The following is a 20,704-nucleotide window of genomic DNA, read 5'->3' as shown; positions in this document are numbered from 1 at the left end:
TCTCCTCTTTGTGACTGAATTCCTGGAGTAAACGTCTCCGAGAGGCAGTTAAATTTATTCTGTTTGTTTAGGTCACTGAAATACGGCTGAAATACTTTGACACAATCCCCGTGGCGACGGCCATGTGCGTCCTGAAGACCGGCTTCCTGTTTGTGTCCTCAGAGTTTGGCAACCAGTAAGTTCTCATCCGGGTTTTCCTCAAATTTTGATCCGTTTTCGGTCGGCTCTGCCTAACCAGAAGCTCTGGTTTTTTCAGTTATCTTTACCAGATCGCTCACTTGGGCGACGACGACGAGGAGCCCGAGTTCTCCTCGGCGATGCCGCTGGAGGAGGGAGACACGTTCTTCTTTCAGCCCCGACCGCTTAAAAACCTGGTGCTGGTGGACGAGCAGGAGAACCTGTCGCCCATCATGTCCTGTCAGGTCGGTTTGTTTGATTTTAACGCAGTCGTCATGCAGAAGTTTGAAGTTTATTCAGTAGTAGGGCTGAACAATTAATCACATTTTCAATATAATTGTGATTTAGAATAACGCAATTTCCAAATCGCAGAGTCTGCAATTTTTGGCTATGTAACAATCAGGGAATTAGACACGTCCATTAGGTGTTGGTAAAATGTTTAAAGTGGGTTTGCCTCCACATGGAAGGGAAGACAGTTGCAGCAGTGAGATAATCTAATTTTATTACTTGTTTTAGAGTTTATATAATCATGCATAGCATTAAGTACAGGTCAATCAGTTTAATACATAGACTTGCTTGCTGGTTGCACTTTATGTTCAACAAGGATTGATGTCCAATTAAATTAAAAGCTGTTCTCTTGAATAATATTCTGATTAATAGAAACATTAAAAGTTCTTGTTTTAAATAGTCCTTGTTTACAAACATCTTTATTTAGAGGCCATTTTTGTTGCTTGTAGTTAATGCGGAGAAAAGTCAAAATTGCAATTTTGATTTAAATATATTGTAGGCAGAACGCAATCATTTCTGCTCTGAGTTTAGATGCTGTGGGTCTTTTAGCAACTAATCCACATGGTGAGGAAACAAATTGATTTGTTGTTTGTATATATTTTGAAACACATGATAAATTAAACCGGGGGGGGAAAAAATCACAATAAATCACAATATTAAGAAAAAAAAATCGCAATTAGATTAGTTTACAAAATCGTTCAGTAATTTGAAGGCAGACAGATTTGTAATCCGTTTGTGTCCTCATCGACGTTTTTAGATCGCCGATCTGGCCAACGAAGACACGCCTCAGCTGTACGTAGCCTGCGGACGCGGGCCGAGGTCCACCCTGAGGGTCCTTCGGCACGGACTGGAGGTAAACGCCGACCCCTAACCTGCTGACTACACACACTCTCACACTCTGCCGGCTGAACTGATGATTTCATGTCTCTTCTCTGACTCAAAGCTGAGGAGGTCATTTCTTGTTCTGACTTCAGCCTGAAGGCAAAGTGTTGCTGTTTTTTTTGTTTTACGACACCCCGTTAAAAAACATAATCCTCTTAAAGTGCTAAACTGTTTTCTCTTATTGTTCAGTTTCTGTAATAATTTCCAGTGTTCTCATCCACACAAGTTCAAGAAAAGATACCGGTGATGTTTAGGTCGAAATACATCAAATAGTGGGAACAAAACATTAATGTTGTCTGTAATCCTAATTTAGCCAAAGATCTGAGGAGGCTTTGCAGCTCCAGACCTCAACCAGCAGAAAGACGTTTACAAACAGCTCATTGGAACCTGGTCCAAAATCTCAGGAACAGAAACTACAAGTATTCTCATAACCAGGTTGTAAGCAGGGCTTCAGAAACCCAAAGCAAGCTGGAGCTAAACTGCTGATCTAGGCAAATAATTAGAAAACTGCACTTCTGCACAATCTGGCGTTGACGCTGTTGCGACGCCTCGTAGAACAAGCCGTTGCTGCAGTAAAACTGCCATTTTATCTTAAATTAATCCTAAAAATAAATCTCCGGTGGACCGAGGCAGTTTTCACCGGAGGATTGAACAGGGTGTCCACGTCCGTCTCTGATGCCCAACAACCATGGCGAACGGCATAAAGAGCATAAAACCTCTTCTAAGACCACATCTCCTCCCACGCCGCCTACCAGACACGGGTATTTCCGAGCTGGGAGAGGTCGTGCTCTCTGCAAGTCAACTCATAGTGACGTCCAGCATTACTGGCATGGCGAGGAGATCCCACTGGAGATATTTTCCACACGGCACAGTGGAGGAGGCACCATGAAGATCTGGGAACTTGTTTTAGTTTGATCAGCTGATGAGCTGCCGTTTGGTGTCTAAACGTTTTCAGTAACAGACCGGCCCCGCTTTGCTTCCTTCTTCTTATTACGTTTCAGAGCTCTACTTCCTGCCTGGTTATGATCGAGCTTAGAATATTTACAGGTTTAGTTTTTGCATCCACATCCACTGCGCCTCTCTCGCTGCTTTAGGACTTAAATCACCATAAACTTCAGGCAGTTTTAACACAACAACCCCACAGTTTATGAGGAAGTCTCTGCCTTTCCTCCCAGTCTAAATGCCTGTGGTGGAACGTCGTCGAAGCGCCTCGCCTCTTTCAGTCATAATTATCTGTGCATCAGAGAACGAGGCCTGCGGTCGGATAAACTCAGTCCATTCTCCTGTTTCCAGGTGTCAGAGATGGCCGTGTCCGAGCTGCCCGGTAACCCCAACGCCGTGTGGACTGTGCGGCGACACGTCGAAGGTAACGGCGTCGCTCTGCTCAGCATTTCTAACGTTTTACACAAGAAATGTGATGTTAAGCTGGAAAAAGTGCGTAGAACAGATGCAGCCTAAACTATAAATGTTTAATTATTGTTATAGTTTACGGTCATTTTTTGAGCATTTGGAAGTGGTAATAAATGCTTTCCAGCATCGAGTATTTGTCTTTTCCTGTGGGGACAGTGAACAGCTGAACTCTCCCCTGGTGTCTGAGGAGTCAGTGACTGAGGCTGTTTCAGCTTTTAAACCTTACAGAGGAGCAACAAAGCTTCAATTTGTCGCTCTTCTGACCCTCAGATGAGTTCGATGCCTACATCATCGTGTCCTTCGTCAACGCCACTCTGGTTCTGTCCATCGGGGAGACGGTGGAGGAAGTCACAGACTCTGGGTTTCTGGGCACGACGCCCACTCTCTCCTGCTCTCTGCTGGGTGAAGACGCCCTGGTGCAGGTGGGTGTTGGCTGGGAAACATGCTGTTATTTGTTGAAGCTTTTCTCTAAAATAAAAAATGTTTCTGCAGAAACAGCAGCAGTGGGCTTATGTCTTAGCTACGTTCAGAAGGGCTGCATCATGTTAGAAAACCTTTTAATAAACTCAGACTTAGTGGAAGATGTTATGGGGTCTGATAGCTTTCCTCGTTTTATCTGAGCTTCCATCACTCTGAAATTTGTGGGTGATGATGCTGCTCTGAGGCCCTGTCCAACTGGCTAAATATTACTTTAACATGTTCACAAACAAGTCCTTTGCAGTATTATTATTATTATTGATGTGACGTATTGTGGACCCCAAACGTTGAGAAATAACATTTAAAAGCATTTTATCCTGTTTTCCTTGTTTCCCGCCTCGTCCAGGTTTACCCGGACGGCATCCGTCACATCCGTGCGGATAAACGTGTTAACGAGTGGAAGACTCCCGGGAAGAAAACGATTGTCCGCTGCGCCGTGAACCAGCGGCAGGTTGTCATCGCCCTGACCGGAGGAGAGCTCGTCTACTTTGAGATGGACCCGGTGAGAAAAAATTAGTCTGCTCATTTTACAGCAAACGCCGTCTGGGGCTTACGGATCAGTTCCAACAAACGTTTTTATTCCTTAACACTCAGATATCGCACAAAACGTCAATGAATTTGTTTTATTTAAAGATTGTGACAGTTTTTGAACTGAAAGTGTTCAGTTTACGTTGGAAATAAAACTGATCGATAGTTGAACACGGCTTGAAGTACGATGATGTTGTGGGGTAAAGACTGCAGGGCTGGCAGCTTGTTGTACCAAGGAAGTCGAAGCAATATTGACCCCAAAGAGGAAAGAACAAGTTTTTCTTCCCCATAATGTGTAAATAGTATAAAAACAAGACAAACGTGCTTCACAACAAGAGCAGAGATTGAACCAGTCTGCTTAAAAGACCTGCGATCACCAAGGGGACGGAGTTCATGGCTGAGTTTTGTTAAAGCTACTTAGATCAGCATGTAGGGCGACGCTGCTTCACCTCGGGTCCTCAGAGCTGGGCAGCAACAAAGACGTTACCCTCGTCCAAACTAAACCGAATAGTTGTTATGTGTTGTTTTTAAATGTTCTTTAGTTATATTTGATTGTGGTGAAATGAAATCAATCTGATTTCTAGCTTTGTAGTGTTTGCAGAAAAAGATGGAAGGGGTTTTTTGTTCACCGTTTTTCTCTTGGACCCCACCGCTGTGGCTCCAACCGAGAAGATTTCAGTTTATAAAGGGAATAAAGAAGTTTTAGTAGTTAATCTGTAGTAGTTAATGTAGCCGATCAGCCAGGTGTGGATCACCCCGCCCTGAGTGGGTCACTTACCTGGACCTGGGTTTTATTCTGGACCCGGTTAAAGGCCCACAGCTCCGTGTCTGATTGCATGTTTCTCTACCCCGCCTGCAGTCCGGTCAGCTGAACGAGTACACGGAGCGCAAGGAGATGTCGGCAGACGTGGTTTGTATGAGTCTGGCCAACGTCCCGCCCGGTGAGCAACGTTCCCGCTTCCTGGCTGTCGGGCTGGTCGACAACACGGTGCGGATCATCTCCCTGGACCCGTCGGTAAGGCCACAAACACACAAGCTGCTTTGGACAGGAAGATCTCATTTAGCTGGACTGTGCTCTGTGTAGATTTAACACTGATCCGTTGTGTTTCTATTGACCTAAACGGTCATCATCTCATTTTCGGCATGTTAGCAATGTTTCGCAGGCGAGAGATTAACTTCCCAATCATTTGGCCAGATAGTTTGTTTATCTTATCCAAACGTCATGACTTCAGAAATTCTACCGAAAAGTTGGGCTTCATTTTATCTGCAGGAGAAACTGCGTCTTCTCAGGACAGCCGTTTATTTATCTGTGTTAACAGAAGTAAAAGGTTTATGTAGAATAAACACTGAGCTATATTATACACTGGAGTGCTGATTTTGGCGAAAAACTGAAGTCACTGGCCGCCATCTTGCTACTCCCTACTCTCACAGAATCCCATAGGATTTGGTTGCAACAACAAGCAGTTTTCTGACTGTGTGAAAACGTTTCACAGGTAATTCTACAGTCAGTGGATGAACTAACACTATCAACTACTAGGAAATGATGTGCTGAAATATTTTACATGTTATTCATATTAAATATATATATCTATGTATATATAAGTGTGTATATGTATACATCTATGTAAATATATGTTTTTGTATATTGTTATTTATATATTTATGAATGTTTTATTTATATATTTAAATAAATAAAATGCAAAATATTTCAGCACATGACTTTCTCAGTACTTGATAGTTTTAGAACATAACATAAAACTATATGGCATTTGACACTTTAAAAGTTTTAAGCCCCCCCCTGAACATGAGAAAATCCTCGTTATTTAATGCTGTAGAGCACATATTCCCTAGTTACTGGGGGAAAATAAGGAGTACCAATATGGCGGCTGGTGGCTTCAAAGCGACTCGTTCTAACAGACGGTGATTAGCACTCCAGTGTATAATATAGCTCGGTGAGAATAAAGCTTTCCTGCCTGGAAGGATGACTGGAAAAATGGCCGCCGATTAAAAAACAAAAAAACAAAACAAACTTTAGGGATCAACAGAGAGCGCTAACCCTGCAGATTTCACTGCAGGTCCATACCAGAGAGTGAAAATGTTTTTTTAGGCTTTTGGGAATTGGCCTGTTTAATAAAATATTAAATAAAAATAATTAGCTGAACTGTAAACTTGACCAGCTGTTGTTGTTTCACAGTTAATCCAGTAGTTTAGGAATAACACTAAAGTCAAGACCTGTGGCTCTGACTGCTGTCACGCTTGTTTAAATTAATGATTATTTACCACTTTATTTTATTATTATTGCTCCTAACCGTTAAACCTTTCCCACCTCAGGACTGTCTGCAGCCTCTGAGTATGCAGGCCCTTCCTGCTCAGCCTGAGAGTCTGTGCATCGTTGAGATGGGAGGAGTGGAGAAACAGGATGAAATCGGAGAGAAAGGAACCATCGGCTTCCTTTACCTCAACATCGGCCTGCAGGTATTCCTCATCCTTCGTTTATTCTTTCAAAATGAAAACCGTCACATTTTAAACGCCGCCAAAGCTGCGGCTGTGAGAGAAAACCTATCATAGATTTCACCGCTTCACGACTTTTAGTGTTAGACGGTCGTTATAATAATGTCGGCTGCGATGAAGCTAGACTTGTATTTTAAAGAGTTTCTCAGCCTTGTTTTTAACATCCAATTTAAAACCTCTTCCTGCTGGAAACGGATATTATTTTAGGAGCAGAAAGAGTCAATTTAATGATGGATCAACATAAGAAAAGAAGCTTCTAAGCCAATTAAAGGTAATAAGGTTGTGGCATATGGGTTGATTCTGCCCTTTTGTATGAGAGTCTAAAACAAAGAGTCATTGTGAAAACTATAAATGAGTAAACTGAGACTCAGATCTTTCTGGGGGCCTCGCATATCCATCTTTAACATGTTTACGGTGTTTTGTGTGGGCAGTGGTGTCCAAATGGGGCCCTGGGGCCGTTTGCAGTCATTTCTGGAATGACTGATACAATCTGAATCATATTTTGGGTAAAATTGTCATTACTGGGCCTTTCAATCAATCCTTTATCACCGCTTGTTAAATGTATACATTTGTTCTATGTTTTTAGAGGATGTAAGAAAATGCAAAAAGATTGTACAAAACCATTTAAGCCTTTTTTGGTTAAATTAAAAATAATTTTTATTACTTTAAAACCAGATGCACACAAATTAAAAACTACTCATATTAAGCAAAAACTTTTGAATGAGGAGTCAAAACAGAAGAGAGATTTTCTATGCATCGAATTCTGTTTATGTGTCTTTTATACAGAAATAACAGTACTTTGTTTTGTTTGATTAAAATATAAAGTGGAATGAGTTTAATGCTGACCAGGTAAAAACAAGTTTATTGTTTTGCTTTTTCTATATAAATAAAAGTCAAATTTTTGTGGCCAGCGAATAGTTTTAGTGCCACAGTTTTGGTTCCTGTGGCAGAAAGACTGGACACTGCTGGTGTGGCAGATATCTGGTTAAAAAGTCCCTTCAGTTGCACTTTTGAGGGGAAAATCCAGGGCTGGAATATATTGGAAGTGAATCAGAGTCTAAGTGAGCGTCTTCAGCCTTCTGGCCTGATCTGACGGAGAACCAGAACTCTTACAGCAGAGGGAATCAACGCGGGCAAATCCGGGCGTGATGCCGGCAAAGACTCAGAGTTGCACGCAATTTTTAGTAATGAAAAAAACAAACAAGCTCATCTAAATGAAAGTTGATAGTAAAGCAACAAAGAATGATTTTATCAAACTTTGCTTCAAAGGTTTCTGTCATTTAAAGTGTCAGAATCTAGAATCAACTTTCTCTGCGGCTCTTAAACCTTCATGTTTCTGCTGGAAAATTTGCCTGAGCTCTCCCTTCTCTCCTTTTTTGAGTATATTATTATTATTTTTAATCATTTCTCATTATTTCTATGATCTAGTACTGGCAAAAGTCTTTCAGTACTATTCCTGACTGAGACTCAGCCTCTAAGGGCTTTCGCCTTAACTTACAGCATTTAAAAGCAGAAATCACTCACCTCTGCACTAAAACGACGCCTGATCAAAGTTTGTTTTTTTACTATTTTGAAGAGCATGTTTAGCAAAGGGGAGGGGATTGTGAAGAAATGTATCGGTTGATGTGTTCAATCACTTCTGCTTATTATTGTTTTTGATTCTGAAGGAGAATGAACTGAACTTATGAAGCTCTTTTCTGGTCAAACTGACAGCAGAGCGTCTTGCTCCGGATTATATCGACACGTGGCAGGAAGATGACAGACTCCAACCCACAACCTTCCAACTTCACAATGACTCCTCTACCCACCGAGCCGCTTTAATGTAATTATGGTGATGATTGAAGGTTTTTATTTCCTTCTCTCCTGTAGAACGGTGTGCTGCTGAGGACCGTCCTGGACCCGGTAACCGGCGACCTGTCGGACACCAGAACCCGGTACCTGGGTTCCCGACCTGTCAAACTGTTCAGAGTCCGGATGCAGGGACAGGAGGCCGTACGTCACGTTTATTCATCCTCAACACAGCGGGAGAAAAGAGCATCATAAAAGTTGAAGTATCTGAATGTTTGGCTTGTTTTTCGCCCTCCTGGCAGGTGCTGGCCATGTCCAGCCGATCGTGGCTCAGCTACTCGTATCAGTCCCGCTTCCACCTGACTCCGCTCTCCTATGAGACGCTGGAGTACGCCTCCGGCTTTGCTTCAGAGCAGTGTCCCGAGGGCATAGTGGCCATCTCCACCAACACACTCAGGTACGATTCCGCCAAACAGTCCAGACTCCGTCTTTATGTCTTAACTTTCAGCTTTTCTAGCAACTCATCGGGACTTCCTAGAATTTCAGATGTTTGTAATCCGCTTCAATGTTTTCATTTCTGCTCCTCTTAGGTAGGGCTGGGCGATAAATCGATTTAATCGAGTCATACGAATGTACAATTTTTAGGATTTGGGATTTTATTTTGCAAATGCACTCACTGGACTTCCAGGACGAGAATAGCAGCAATGCTGTATAGATGTTTAGTATATTGTGAAGCTCAACTTTAATCATATACATATAAGGCGTACCATCAGTTTTTGAGAAAATTTAAGGATTTCAAATGCGCTTTATAGTCTGAAAAATACGGTATTTATTTAGCTCGGTTTTAAATCTGAATTTAAATGTAGTTTAAAGTAAACAGAAGACTTTGATTACTTGATTAACCTTTGGGATTAATAATTAAATACATTTCAGGCTCAGTTTTTTGTTCTTTACACAACCTAAATATGACAAGCAGGAAAAACCTCAGAGCAAAGCGTGAACTAATTTCCACTGCTAAATAAATAAACAGTAAAGATGAACTGAGGGTCTCTCTGGCTGGATCAGGCTGAGGTAAATCTGCCTTTTTCTGTCCTGCAGGATTTTGGCTTTGGAGAAACTGGGAGCCGTCTTCAACCAGGTGGCTTTTCCTCTGCAGTACACGCCCAGGAAGTTTGTAATTCACCCGGAAACCAACAACCTGATTCTGATAGAGACCGACCACAACGCCTACACCGAGACCACCAAGGCCCAGAGGAAGCAGCAGATGGCAGAGGTACGACGGGCGCCCGGTTAGGAGATGATCACCTAACACCTCACGCTGTTATCAAAGAACCAGGGATTACATGAGTAACCCAACGTTTCCTGCTTAGATTTCCTTCAGTCCTTTGACATAAGAGCCAACAGTACAGCTAGAGCAGCTTTACTGCTCCATAAGCCGCACCGTTCAGTATTTCATGACCACATCGAAATTCCCTGCATTCATTCGACTAAATCAGAACAGGGACCCAAACGGGTGTTAGTCGTTGGTTAAAGGTGGAACGGATCGGCGTGAAGATGAGCCGTCAGCCACACGTCATCCCGTGGGGAAACCCGCTGCTGACTCAGACTCTCACTCTGGGATGTCCGAACCACAACGGCATGACAATCACCACTTTACTGCTTCTCATTTTAACCGTATTTTATTCTTTTAGTCAAAGATAACTGATTAAAGCAATCATTTTGGGGCTTGAAGTAGTTAAAACCTTTTTAGATTTATGTGAGAAAGCAGATCGTTCTGCTCCTGTGAGAAGCTCTAATGAATAAAGTTGGCAGATTAAAAACGGATCTAAGGCTGTTTTAATCAGATTGACGATCCCTGCTAAATTGTCCGGTGCTCGGAGCAGGGAGAGAGTCGGCCGGCTGAGGTCTCACAGGAGTGAGTCTGGTATTCCCCGCCTGTCTGCAGGGACGGTTATGCTCGACTCCACAGAGAGTCGCTGATGCTGAGACGTTTACATGAGCCTTTGAAGCTCTAATCTGATTCTCTGAAGGTAACGTCTCCCCCGCAGGAATCTGCTAAATGACTCCTGCTTCTCTTTCTCTGGTTATTCTTCAGCACATTTAAGTGGCCAGTCCAAAAATATTCTCATTAAAAGAACCTTTTCGATCAATCAGAGCTGAACGTTGAGGTGGATGGAAACGCAGCTGGAGAGCCCAGAGGGTAGATTTGTCCTTCACATCAAAGCCCCACTCCAGGCCTGGAGACGCACCGTCCTGAAACTCTTAGATGCAGCCCTGCTCCCAAACACCTGAATCAAACGGATGAATTCCCTCATCAGCGTTCTGCTCTGCAGAGGCTCTTTTTTTTTCTTTAATGTTTCATTACTATTGTCTTTTAAAGCTCAAATAAGTCCTTCAGGAACGTCCTTTAAAACGTTAGGGATTACACCGTCAACTCGGCTTTCTCTGAAAATCCCAAAGCAAACACCGGTCCGTCTTATAGCTGAGATAGATTCACCAGTTTTTCATCGCCTCCCTCCTGCCGGTTTGCAGCTGCACAGCATAAATTATTTACTCAAAACACATCCTCTACTTTGAATGTGATGAATCTGGAGAACCCTGGAGGGAAATTACACGCTGAGCTCTCAGCAGATACGGCTAGCAGCTATTAGCATCTCCACTTGTTCTGATATGAGGCTCTAAAAGTTGCTGTAGATCGGTTTATTTAATTAATAACAGTTTGTCTTCGATCACGCTGAGCTGCCGCTTTACGGCGAGACATTGCAGATTATTTATAAGTGTTTTATTAGTTAAGCAATCGGTATTATGAAAGTTCTGTGATACTGTCGCTAGATGGCGCCACATCTGTTTATATCTGGTCATTGCGCCCGAGATCGAATTATTTTTCGGCTCACAAAGGACCATAAAAGCACTATTAAGATGGAGGTTTGGTGTATATAATCTTATTTTATCATGATCAAATGGTTTTTGGTCCTTTGTTTTCTAGGCATATTATGTGGCAATATAACTTTAAAGGTTAGCAGCACATTCTACGCAGAAACGGGATTAATTGTGTAACTCCGTCGTTTTCTGTTGAATTCAAACCTGAATGGAAAATAGTAGCAATATGAAACCAGCACCACATCAGTTCTGTGCAATCTCCACGACCCGTTAGGACTCTAATGGGGCGGGTATCAGGTTGTTTCTGTGCACCTAAAAGCTCAGCATAGACTGAAGGGGGCGTCATAGGTGAAGGTTTTGGATCAAGCTGGCAGTGGAGACAGTTTTTTTTTTTATATAATTCTGTTCTTACTCTGCAAAAACAACCCTGGAAACCTCCAGGGATTCATCCGAGGTGCAGAAATAAACAGAGTTATACGTAAACATCTAAGAGAGATCCGTTTTAAACGGGCCGGATAGAAAGGCTCCTCATCTCCTCCGGCTTCCAGCAGCGCAGACGACTTGCAGCCTGTTTGGACTTCAGGAATCAACCGATCCGCCTTCTTTTTACTCCCAAACACGAGTCTTTCTTTCCGCGAGAGTTGGTACCGTTTATATGATATTCTCTCAGGAAAAACAGCTCAATGAGTTAGAAACCATGTCATTTGCGTTTTTAGTATTTTCAGTCCAGACTCGTGTTTTTTTTTTAAATAGCAGACCAGTTCTGATCATATGTATCCAGTCTGTCATATATGAATAAAATGCATTTTTCAGGCTGTTTGCATAAATATGATCTGAACTGGATAAGGATGATGTTTACAGAAAATGAACAATAATCCGTTTTCTTATTAAATTCTTTAATCTCTACCTGTCAGTTAGTTATAGTTTTGTGGGGGGAATTCACTGTTTGTGTTTTTTTAGATTTTAAATTTTTCATTGACAGGGTTGCGATTAACTGACTAGACAAATACACACATTGTTATTGTCGAGCTGCACTTCTGTTAAGAGCAGTTATCAGAGTTTCAGTTCTCACCGTGTCACAAATATCTCAGCATTAATACCAGTTTGCGCCTCATTAATGATTTTTTGGACTACGGTGGTTCTGGGTAAGGAGGTGAACTGAGCTTTAAAACCTTTAAAACGGTAAACCTACGGTTTGGGGACCTTTTAATGAGATGACAGAGAAAGCGCAGGGGTTTCTGGGGCTTTCTCCTGCTGTTTAAAGCAAAGACCTCCACCTGTGGCTGTGCACTGCTGCTCAGCTGGCTAAAATAAGGCTGCTTCACCTCCACAGACAAGTTTGGGCAGTATGTGGAGTCGTTAAAAACATCAGCCAGTCGTGGTTTGGCAGCTGAAGGAGGACCGTGTTCGCTGAGCTACTGAGCAGAAACCGAGCCAGTTGTTCAGCAGATGCCCGCTAATTGCACTAATGTTGCTTAATAAAGAGCAGAATAGCTTGAAAGTTAAATATTCTGTAGAGAATTTAAAGTGTTTATGCAGCACAATGAGAGCAATGTTGCAGCTAACATCTTCATAATTTTAATTATACTGTTTTTGCAGCAGGAGCTTTTCTGCTTTACATAAAAGGAGTCAGAATAGGAACGTTTTTAATAAAAAAATTAAAGTCTGTTGACTTGTTTCACTCAAGGCCATCGCATCATGACGGTCTCATACCGGGCCACACTAGAGATCTTTAAGTAATTCTTTCAAATTCAATTTAAGTTTCTAACGGCTGAAATCAATGTTTTCTCATTAAATTCAGGTCCTGGCCCCCTCTACCGCTGCATCGCTGTAGATTAGGAGTCCAAACCTGTACTGTCGTCATTATTACTAAATTATCACATGAAGATGCTAAAATTATCTTTTAATATTTATTAAGGCATCTTTTTATCATTTAACATTCAATTTACCATCCAAAGATCCACTGAAAGCTGCTTCATATTGGTTTGAAAATTGATCAAATTTAATATAATCTCAGGTGGCATTTTCACTTGGGTGTTAAAAGTGAAACTAAAATCTGTGTCTGGAGGTTTTGGAGCAGGAAATGATGTAAATCTGTCGTTCCGCTGCAGGAAATGGTGGAGGCGGCTGGCGAGGACGAGCGAGAGTTGGCCGCTGAGATGGCCGCGGCGTTCCTGAACGAGAATCTGCCGGAGGCCATTTTCGGGGCGCCTAAAGCCGGAGCGGGGCAGTGGGCCTCACTGGTGCGGCTGGTTAATCCCATCCAGGGTTCAACTCTGGATCAGGTGCAGCTGGAGCAGAACGAAGCGGCCTTCAGGTGAGCATCGGTTGGCCACGATCCCGCCTCACCTTCCTCACCTCTCAGAATCCTCCTCATCGCTTCTCTTCCTCTCCCGTTGGTTTTAATTTGGCAGCGTGGCCGTGTGCCGCTTCCCCAACACCGGAGACGATTGGTACGTCCTGGTGGGAGTCGCCAGGGACATGATCCTCAACCCCAGGTCGGTCGGCGGAGGCTTCATCTACACGTATCGGCTCACCGCTGGAGGAGAGAAGCTGGAGTTTGTGCACAAGGTGGGTTTGATAACTGGAAATGTGATCGCCTCCATAATTTAGCTTCCCATCTGGGGTTCGTTCCCTCCGCCTGTGATGACAAATCTGCTGCAGTGTGGAAAAGTTGCTCCTCTTTCCTGAGGTTTGACCCGGTCACCTTGAGTTTGCAGCAGCTGCTGCTGTCAGCCGGATCGTCTCCGTTAGTTTTACATGTGGAGGAGGTGGAATTATGCGTTTACGGATAAAGAAGAGAGGAAATGATTCCAATCTAAATCTTAATGGTGACACAGAATCCCGCAGCATCTCGGTTTCCTCAACAAATTCGGCCAGGGTGGAGCGGGTCGGTGTGAATTAGGGCTGAACGATTTTGGAAAATAATCTAATTGTGATTTTTTATTTTATTTTTTTTCCCCCAGTTTAATTTATCATGTGTTTTAAAATATATACAAACAACAAATCAATTTTTTTCCTCGCCGTGTGGATTAGTTGCTAAAAGACCCGCAGCATCTAAACTCAGAGCAGAAATTATTGCGTTCTGCCCACGATATATTTCAACCAAAATTGCAATTTTGACTTTTCTCCGCATTAACCACAAGCAACAAAATTGGCCTCTAAATAAAGATGTTTGTAAACAAGGACTATTTTAAATATGAACTTTTAATGATTCAGTTGATCAGAACATTATTCAAGAGAACAGCTTTTAATTTATTTGGACATCAATCCTTGTTGAACATAAAGTGCAAAATCCAACCAACAAGCAACTCTATGTATTAAACTAATTGACCTGTACTTAATGCTTTGTATGATTATATAAACTCTAAAACAAGTAATAAAGTTAGATTATCTCACTGCTGCAACTGTCTTCCCTTCCATGTGGAGGCAAACCCACTTTAAACATTTTACCAACACCTAATGGACGTGTCTAATTCCCTAATTGTTACATAGCCAAAAATTGCAGACTCTGCGATTTGGAAATTGCGTTTTTTGAAATCACGATTAAATTGAAAATGCGATTAATTGTTCAGCCCTAGTGTGAATCAGCGCTCCGTGCGTTGGTTACCTGATGTGGGATAACGGTGGGAATCCTGGAATTCCCTGACCAATCCACCGGATCAGAAGTCTGTGCGTCATTCCTCTGATCACACACATCCAGTGTGAAAACCCTGGGCAGAAAGTCTTTGGATGAGATGTGCCGACCTGACAACTGACCGCACACAGACTCTCTGTGGTCCGACACGCAGCACCTGCAGAGGTGCTTCTGCTAATAACGTCCTGTCTGCAGGAAAAAGATTCAGGTGCTTCAGGGTTTTCTCTTAGTTCCCGCTCATGACAGGTTCCTGGTTCCCATCTCTGATATCCCGTCATCGGCTTCGTCATTTTATTTTGTTTTGTTTTTCTGTGGTAAGACGGCACATCTGGAAAGTTTACTGTGGGCAAAATCTATTCATCCAGATTTTTGTTCTTTTTATAACACTTATTCTGTGTTAAAAGATGTTCTTTTACAGAAACTTTACATCTGATTTTGTTACTTCATCCCCCCCAAAAAACTAATAAAAGTCCAATAGTTTATCATTAAGAAATAAAATACATATTTTACGAGTCATTATTAGACTGACGAACAAAAAACAAGATGAGGGTTAACCCTTAAAGAAGTATAAATAACTTAAAAAATAACTAAAATGTCTTTTCTCCTTCGTTCTAGAGAAATAGAAACAGTAAATAGATTCTTAAAAGGTTTAACGTATGATAAAACAAGGTTTTCTCAAAGACAACCAACTCTAATACAGTTGTTGGCACCTTTATCTACTAAGAGGTGGTCTGAAAGCGACTCAAGTTTGTCCTGATCAGCAGTTTGGGTCTAAATTTACTTTTAAGTGTCCAGCGGACGATGTTTAATGAACCTGCATGATTTATTCTGCTCTGCTAAGTTGCATCTTGTGCTGGTTTTGTTTTGCTGATTCAGGGTTTCTTTGTGGCGCAGTTCGGTTCCCAGTGCACAGCTGGAAGAACATCGCTGCTCCTTGATGTCGATCCAGAGTTTAAACTGGAATGTGAACCTCATGATGAGCTCATGAACATCATTTGTTTAATAGTGACCAGCATTGAATGCGTTACTGCACTGAGCATGCTCAGTGGAAGAGACAGACGGACTCCAGAGGTCATTTAGCTGTTATTTACGGCAGTGGTTCCCAGCCCTGGTCCTCAGGGCCACCAGTCACACACCTGACTAGGGCTGCACAATTAGTCGCATTTGCAATATAATCACAATTAAAAAAAAACAATTTCCAAATGGCAGAAGTCTGCAGTTTTTGGCTATGTAGCAATTAGTGAATCAGAAACATCCTTTAGTGTCAGTAATGTGTTTTTAAAGTGGGTTTTCTCCAGAAAGACAGTTTCAGCAGTGAGATAATCTAATTTTATTACTCGTTTTAGAGTTTATATAATCAAACTGTTTTACCAGAAACCTTCAGGAATCTCACCATAGCATTAAGTTCTGGTTTAATACATAGACTGGTTTGTTTGTTTGTTTGTTGCACTTTATGTTTAACAAGGATTGATGTCCAAATCAATTAAAAGCTGTTCTCTTGAATAATATTCTGATTAATAAAAACATTAAAAGTTCTTGTTTTAAATAGTCCCTGTTTACAAACATTTTTATCTAGAGGCCATTTTTGTTGCTTGTGGTTAATGCAGAGAAAAGTCAGAATCAAATCGCAATTTTGGTTGAAATATATGGTAATCAAAACGCAATAATTTCTGCTCCCAGTTGAGACGCAGTGGGTTTTTTAGATCTTAACATTGCGATATTAAAAATAATTTAAAAAATCGCAATTAGATTATTTTCCAAAATTGCTAGGCCCTACGCCTGACCTAAATGAATGGATGATTAAGCGGCTTGTGCAGAAGCTGTTGGTGGCAGAGGTGGTCCTGCAGTAGTTTGAATCGGGCGAGCTGCAGCAGAGACTCTTCTAAAACGTGCAGGATGAGGGTAACTGAGCGATGGGAACCACTGACTTTGGGGAACAGGGAGTTCAGACCAGCAGCAGGGATCCTGGAGCTCCGGTGTTCTCCCGTTTACTGGGAAATGTTCTGCTTCCGAGGCTCTGTGTGCAAGCTGGAGCAGATCTGCAAACATGCCGGAGCGTGGTCGCCTCAGAAGAAGTGCCGGCACCATTTTTCAGCCTGATGCGTAGTTGTTTGATCACAGTAACAAAATGTTTGACTGGGAGAAAAAAAAACATTCCAGACAAACAAAGAAATGTTTAAACCTCGACATCAGACATCAGGAAGCGCATCTCGGTCGACCTCTGCTCGTTTTTGTTGTGGTTTGGTTCCAGTTCAAGAGAAAATCTAATCGTTTTGCCTTGAATCCTCCTGAACTGTGTGTTTCCAGACCCCAGTCGAGGACGTGCCGTTGGCCATTGCACCATTCCAGGGTCGCATCCTGGTGGGAGTCGGAAAACTGCTGAGAATCTACGACCTGGGCAAGAAGAAGCTGCTGCGCAAGTGTGAGAACAAGGTAGAAACCTCAACAGTTTACAGTTTTACAGCCATTCTGAGTCTCAAACTCCAGCTGTAAAAGCATCTATAACATGGGAACATGCGTCTATGTTTGAAATTTCATATCACAAACTTCATACTGATACTAAGAAAATACTCCATACTTGATACTGAGTAGTTTTTTAAGGCACCAATAATGATTTACAACATGACAATATAATAATTCAGGGTAAAACCAACGAGGAGAGGACAATTCAGACCTCATTTGGAGAAATAAGTGTTAACATCCTTTAGGGATTATTGTGTTTGCTTGATTCAGTCGTGCACTTATTTTATTTTGCTCATCCATAAAGCAGCACTATGTAAGTTCTGACCTAGGTATTGGCTTACTGTGAGATATATTACAAGATTTCTCTGGTCAATAAACACTTGGCATGTATCGATGCTCCGTGCAGAATGCCAGACTCCAAAACTCACCTATGTAACTCTAGAGGGTCGGATCCGTCGCTGAATGGGTCATGTGACCAACAGCGCCGCTCTAGGTCACATGACCCATTCTAGTTTACAGCAGCCTGAGCTCAGACTGCTGTAACAACACAACAGAGATGACTCTTACCTGATTAAATCAGACAAACTTTTGGTTTTCAGATTTAATCTAAGGAGTAAATGTGGCTTTGTCTTTAAATAACTCCATGACTTCTCAGTCTGCTGGTCCAAACTGATCTGCTATCAGATTCCAACACACAGAGGGAGACCATGTCATCTACCCAGCATGCATTGCGCAGGTGAAAAAATGGCGACCTCCATGTGTGAAAAATATAACCAAGAATGTACAATTTTTAAAGTAATTATGAGTTTTTATATATCGCAAACAGTTAATAGGAAAATTACAACATATCTGTGCCAACATGTCCAACTAATCGTGGATCCTTTTTAACAATTTGTTGATCACTGTGATCTTTTTTAGCCGAATCATAAAGATGTCTATATTTACGACGAACCAACGCCAGAAGGAGCTCTTGCTCGTCCGCGTAGTTTGAAACTTCCCCAGGTGTACGTGGTGCAGAAACTTTTGGCTGCATGGAAGCCTGTACTTCGCGGATGCGTCAAGCATAAAGCAAGCTTTAATGTGTCATTGTGTGCTTCTATAAGCCTGTCAATTTGCTGCTGATACAATAAAATGTTACCACTGAGGCAAAAAATAAAGAATCATTTAAAACTAGAATAAACTTTTTCTAGGGCTGGACAATAAATCCATTCAAATTACCCCAATTTGCAATTATTAAAGATTTAATTCTTGGAAAATCTAGATTTCGTTTGCCAATGCGCTCTCCTGGGCTTCCATAAAACTTTGCACTGCAAAAGAAGAAATACTTTTGGTAAAAGTCTGCAATGTTGAATACATGTTTAGGAAATTATATTGTCAAAATACTCCAAAGAACCCAAGACAAGGCACTCTAATATATTCACTTATTTTTCTAAATTACTTTAAAGTGTGGCCTGTTCTCAGATGTTTAACACCACTAGCAGGGGCCTACCAACATTTTTCAAAGCTCGTATTTAGTTCTTTAAATTCTGGTCAACTCCCAGACGAAGTGATTAAAATAAGTTATTCAAAATATTTCAGTAATTGGGTATTATGAAGTAGCCTCGTGAGACCATCCTGATCTCGCGAGCTTTCAAGGTTTCACTCGCAGATCAGTCTGGCTACTCTCCGTTAAAGAAAATTTGGAGCCGTTCACCAAACGAACGTCCAATCAGCGTTGGCTTTGAGGCGGGTTGAGGTGTGACGCAACGAGAAGGGCGACAGTTCAGTCTAAAGAACATGGCGGCTTCAGCCGATGAAACTAGCGTTAGCGTGGCTATCAAGCAAGTTTTATCGGAATTACAGAGTATTTCTTTGCTGAGCTAACGAGCCTTTACCTGCAGCAGCAAGAGTAGCTTGGCTTGTGGTTGTGTTTTCGTCGTCGCTCGTAACAGAGCGACGACGAATCTGATTGGTTTATTTGGCCCGTCAATCACCAACATAGGCCAATCAGCTAACCAGTATTTTCGCCCCTTCCCAAAATTACTTCAACGGAAGGTTTCCAGATGGATATGCGGAGCAAATCTATCTGGCGGAGTCAGGTAAATTATGAAGTGAAAGGGGGGAAGAAATCGGTTAATTAGATTTGGTGGCATATTTTTAAGCCCATCCCTAACTGTCTAAAAACAAACATGGATCTGGCGCATACTAAACACATTTTATATAACATAAACGTTTAGTTGTCCTCTAATTGTCAGCTTCAGTCTGGCTCCATCATTATTAGCGCTATTATTAGCCACATTAGCCTCCAATAGCTGTACATCTTCACAGAGGAGTAACGGCTTCTCTATTTATTTAGCGACTGAACTACCAGCTTAATGAACATTTTCTGTCTAAAGTCTAAATACGTCTCTATTTATGCAGCGCTGCGGCTAGAAGAACTGTTTATGATAGTTTCGACAGCTCACAGAGACGTTTCCATGTCTCTCTACATATTTTCTTCGTATAATATGGACCAATTTTAACTCTGTGTCCATATATGGTGGATTCAGACTTTTTACGCAGGTCTGCTTTTTTAAAAACAACTGCAGGTGTGTGTTGTATAACCATTCCGACTAATAAGAAACGTGTGAAAGAGACCCTTAAAAGATCATGATTAGTGTAACATTCTTTAACATGAAATGTGGATGGAAACTTCTGAACACAGCAATACATTCTTTCTTTAAAGTTCAGACCAAATAAGCGATTTATGATTGTGTCTCACGACTCCCACGTACTAAAAGCTGCTTTGGAGGGTGAAAGTCACCGAAGCCTTGAGTGAGATGTTGTCTCTGCGCTGAGTAGCAGTTTCTCAGATTATCCACCACCAATCGATTCGTCTGCGTTCTTCATAACAACCCGGCTTGTGCATTAAGCTCCGAGCTGCTGCAAAAACTGGAAAGAAATCCTGTTGCTTTATCATGATTATTATGGCGCATCAGTAGGTTTTCCTAATAATAGTAATGAACAATGGATTGTAAAGATAAGCAGTTGTTGAAGATTTCTGTATTTTTTTTTCTCACTTCAATGCTGCAGGTGGTCAGACAAAAGTGAGATGGGCTAATTCAATGATTATTAATGAAAAAAACACTTCAAGTTGTTGATCTTTTGTCAAAGCCTGATTCGACTGATTCAGTTCCACCACACCCCTAAAATCAATTGATCACTTAAATAGAACCCGTCTGACAACATGAAGTAGGTTAAAACATCTGATAAAGCAGCATCATGCTGGGCTTAAAAATAAAATCTGTTTTTTTTTTTTTTCTCTTTTCGTTTCATAAAAAGAAATGAAAGAAATTATTTTAAAACTTGTTTGTATGTCAATCATTTCGTCTGAAAGTTGAGTGAAAACTAAAAGCTGTGAAACAAGATGGCGGCCCTGCCGTTGTAAACAATGAAAATATAACTAAATATTTGCTGCTAGAGATTTTACACAATGAGCTGAGAACAGGCTTCACTTTAACTTCAAACTAGCTAAAAAAGAAAAAAGGTATATTAATAAATATTATAGTAAAAAATAAAAAGGTTTGACAAGATATTTTCCTAAACATATGTTCAGCATTGCTGTTGTTCTCTTCATGAAAACGCAATGAGCTCACTGGCAAAATAAAATCCAGATTTTCCAAAAATTAAAGCCTATAAAGTGTT

At 41.5% G+C, this 20,704-nt stretch overlaps 1 protein-coding gene across 1 annotated transcript in view; it reads left to right on the top strand.

Moving 5' to 3' along the window:
* sf3b3 (splicing factor 3b, subunit 3) overlaps window positions 1-20,704 on the top strand; it is a 37,544-nt gene that overhangs the window by 5,795 nt on the left and 11,045 nt on the right. Inside the window, exons 9-22 of the mRNA XM_012867583.3 lie at window positions 72-175; window positions 257-422; window positions 1,223-1,318; window positions 2,641-2,713; window positions 3,028-3,179; window positions 3,581-3,736; window positions 4,622-4,777; window positions 6,094-6,237; window positions 8,143-8,265; window positions 8,364-8,518; window positions 9,160-9,334; window positions 13,053-13,258; window positions 13,356-13,512; window positions 16,886-17,011. Coding sequence (XP_012723037.1) covers window positions 72-175; window positions 257-422; window positions 1,223-1,318; window positions 2,641-2,713; window positions 3,028-3,179; window positions 3,581-3,736; window positions 4,622-4,777; window positions 6,094-6,237; window positions 8,143-8,265; window positions 8,364-8,518; window positions 9,160-9,334; window positions 13,053-13,258; window positions 13,356-13,512; window positions 16,886-17,011 — 1,989 coding nt within the window. The remainder of the gene's footprint in view (window positions 1-71; window positions 176-256; window positions 423-1,222; window positions 1,319-2,640; window positions 2,714-3,027; window positions 3,180-3,580; window positions 3,737-4,621; window positions 4,778-6,093; window positions 6,238-8,142; window positions 8,266-8,363; window positions 8,519-9,159; window positions 9,335-13,052; window positions 13,259-13,355; window positions 13,513-16,885; window positions 17,012-20,704) is intronic.

This window comes from Fundulus heteroclitus, chromosome 2, assembly GCF_011125445.2.
Source record: "Fundulus heteroclitus isolate FHET01 chromosome 2, MU-UCD_Fhet_4.1, whole genome shotgun sequence".
Lineage (NCBI taxonomy): Eukaryota > Metazoa > Chordata > Actinopteri > Cyprinodontiformes > Fundulidae > Fundulus > Fundulus heteroclitus.
This window is presented reverse-complemented; position numbering and strand designations above follow the sequence as displayed.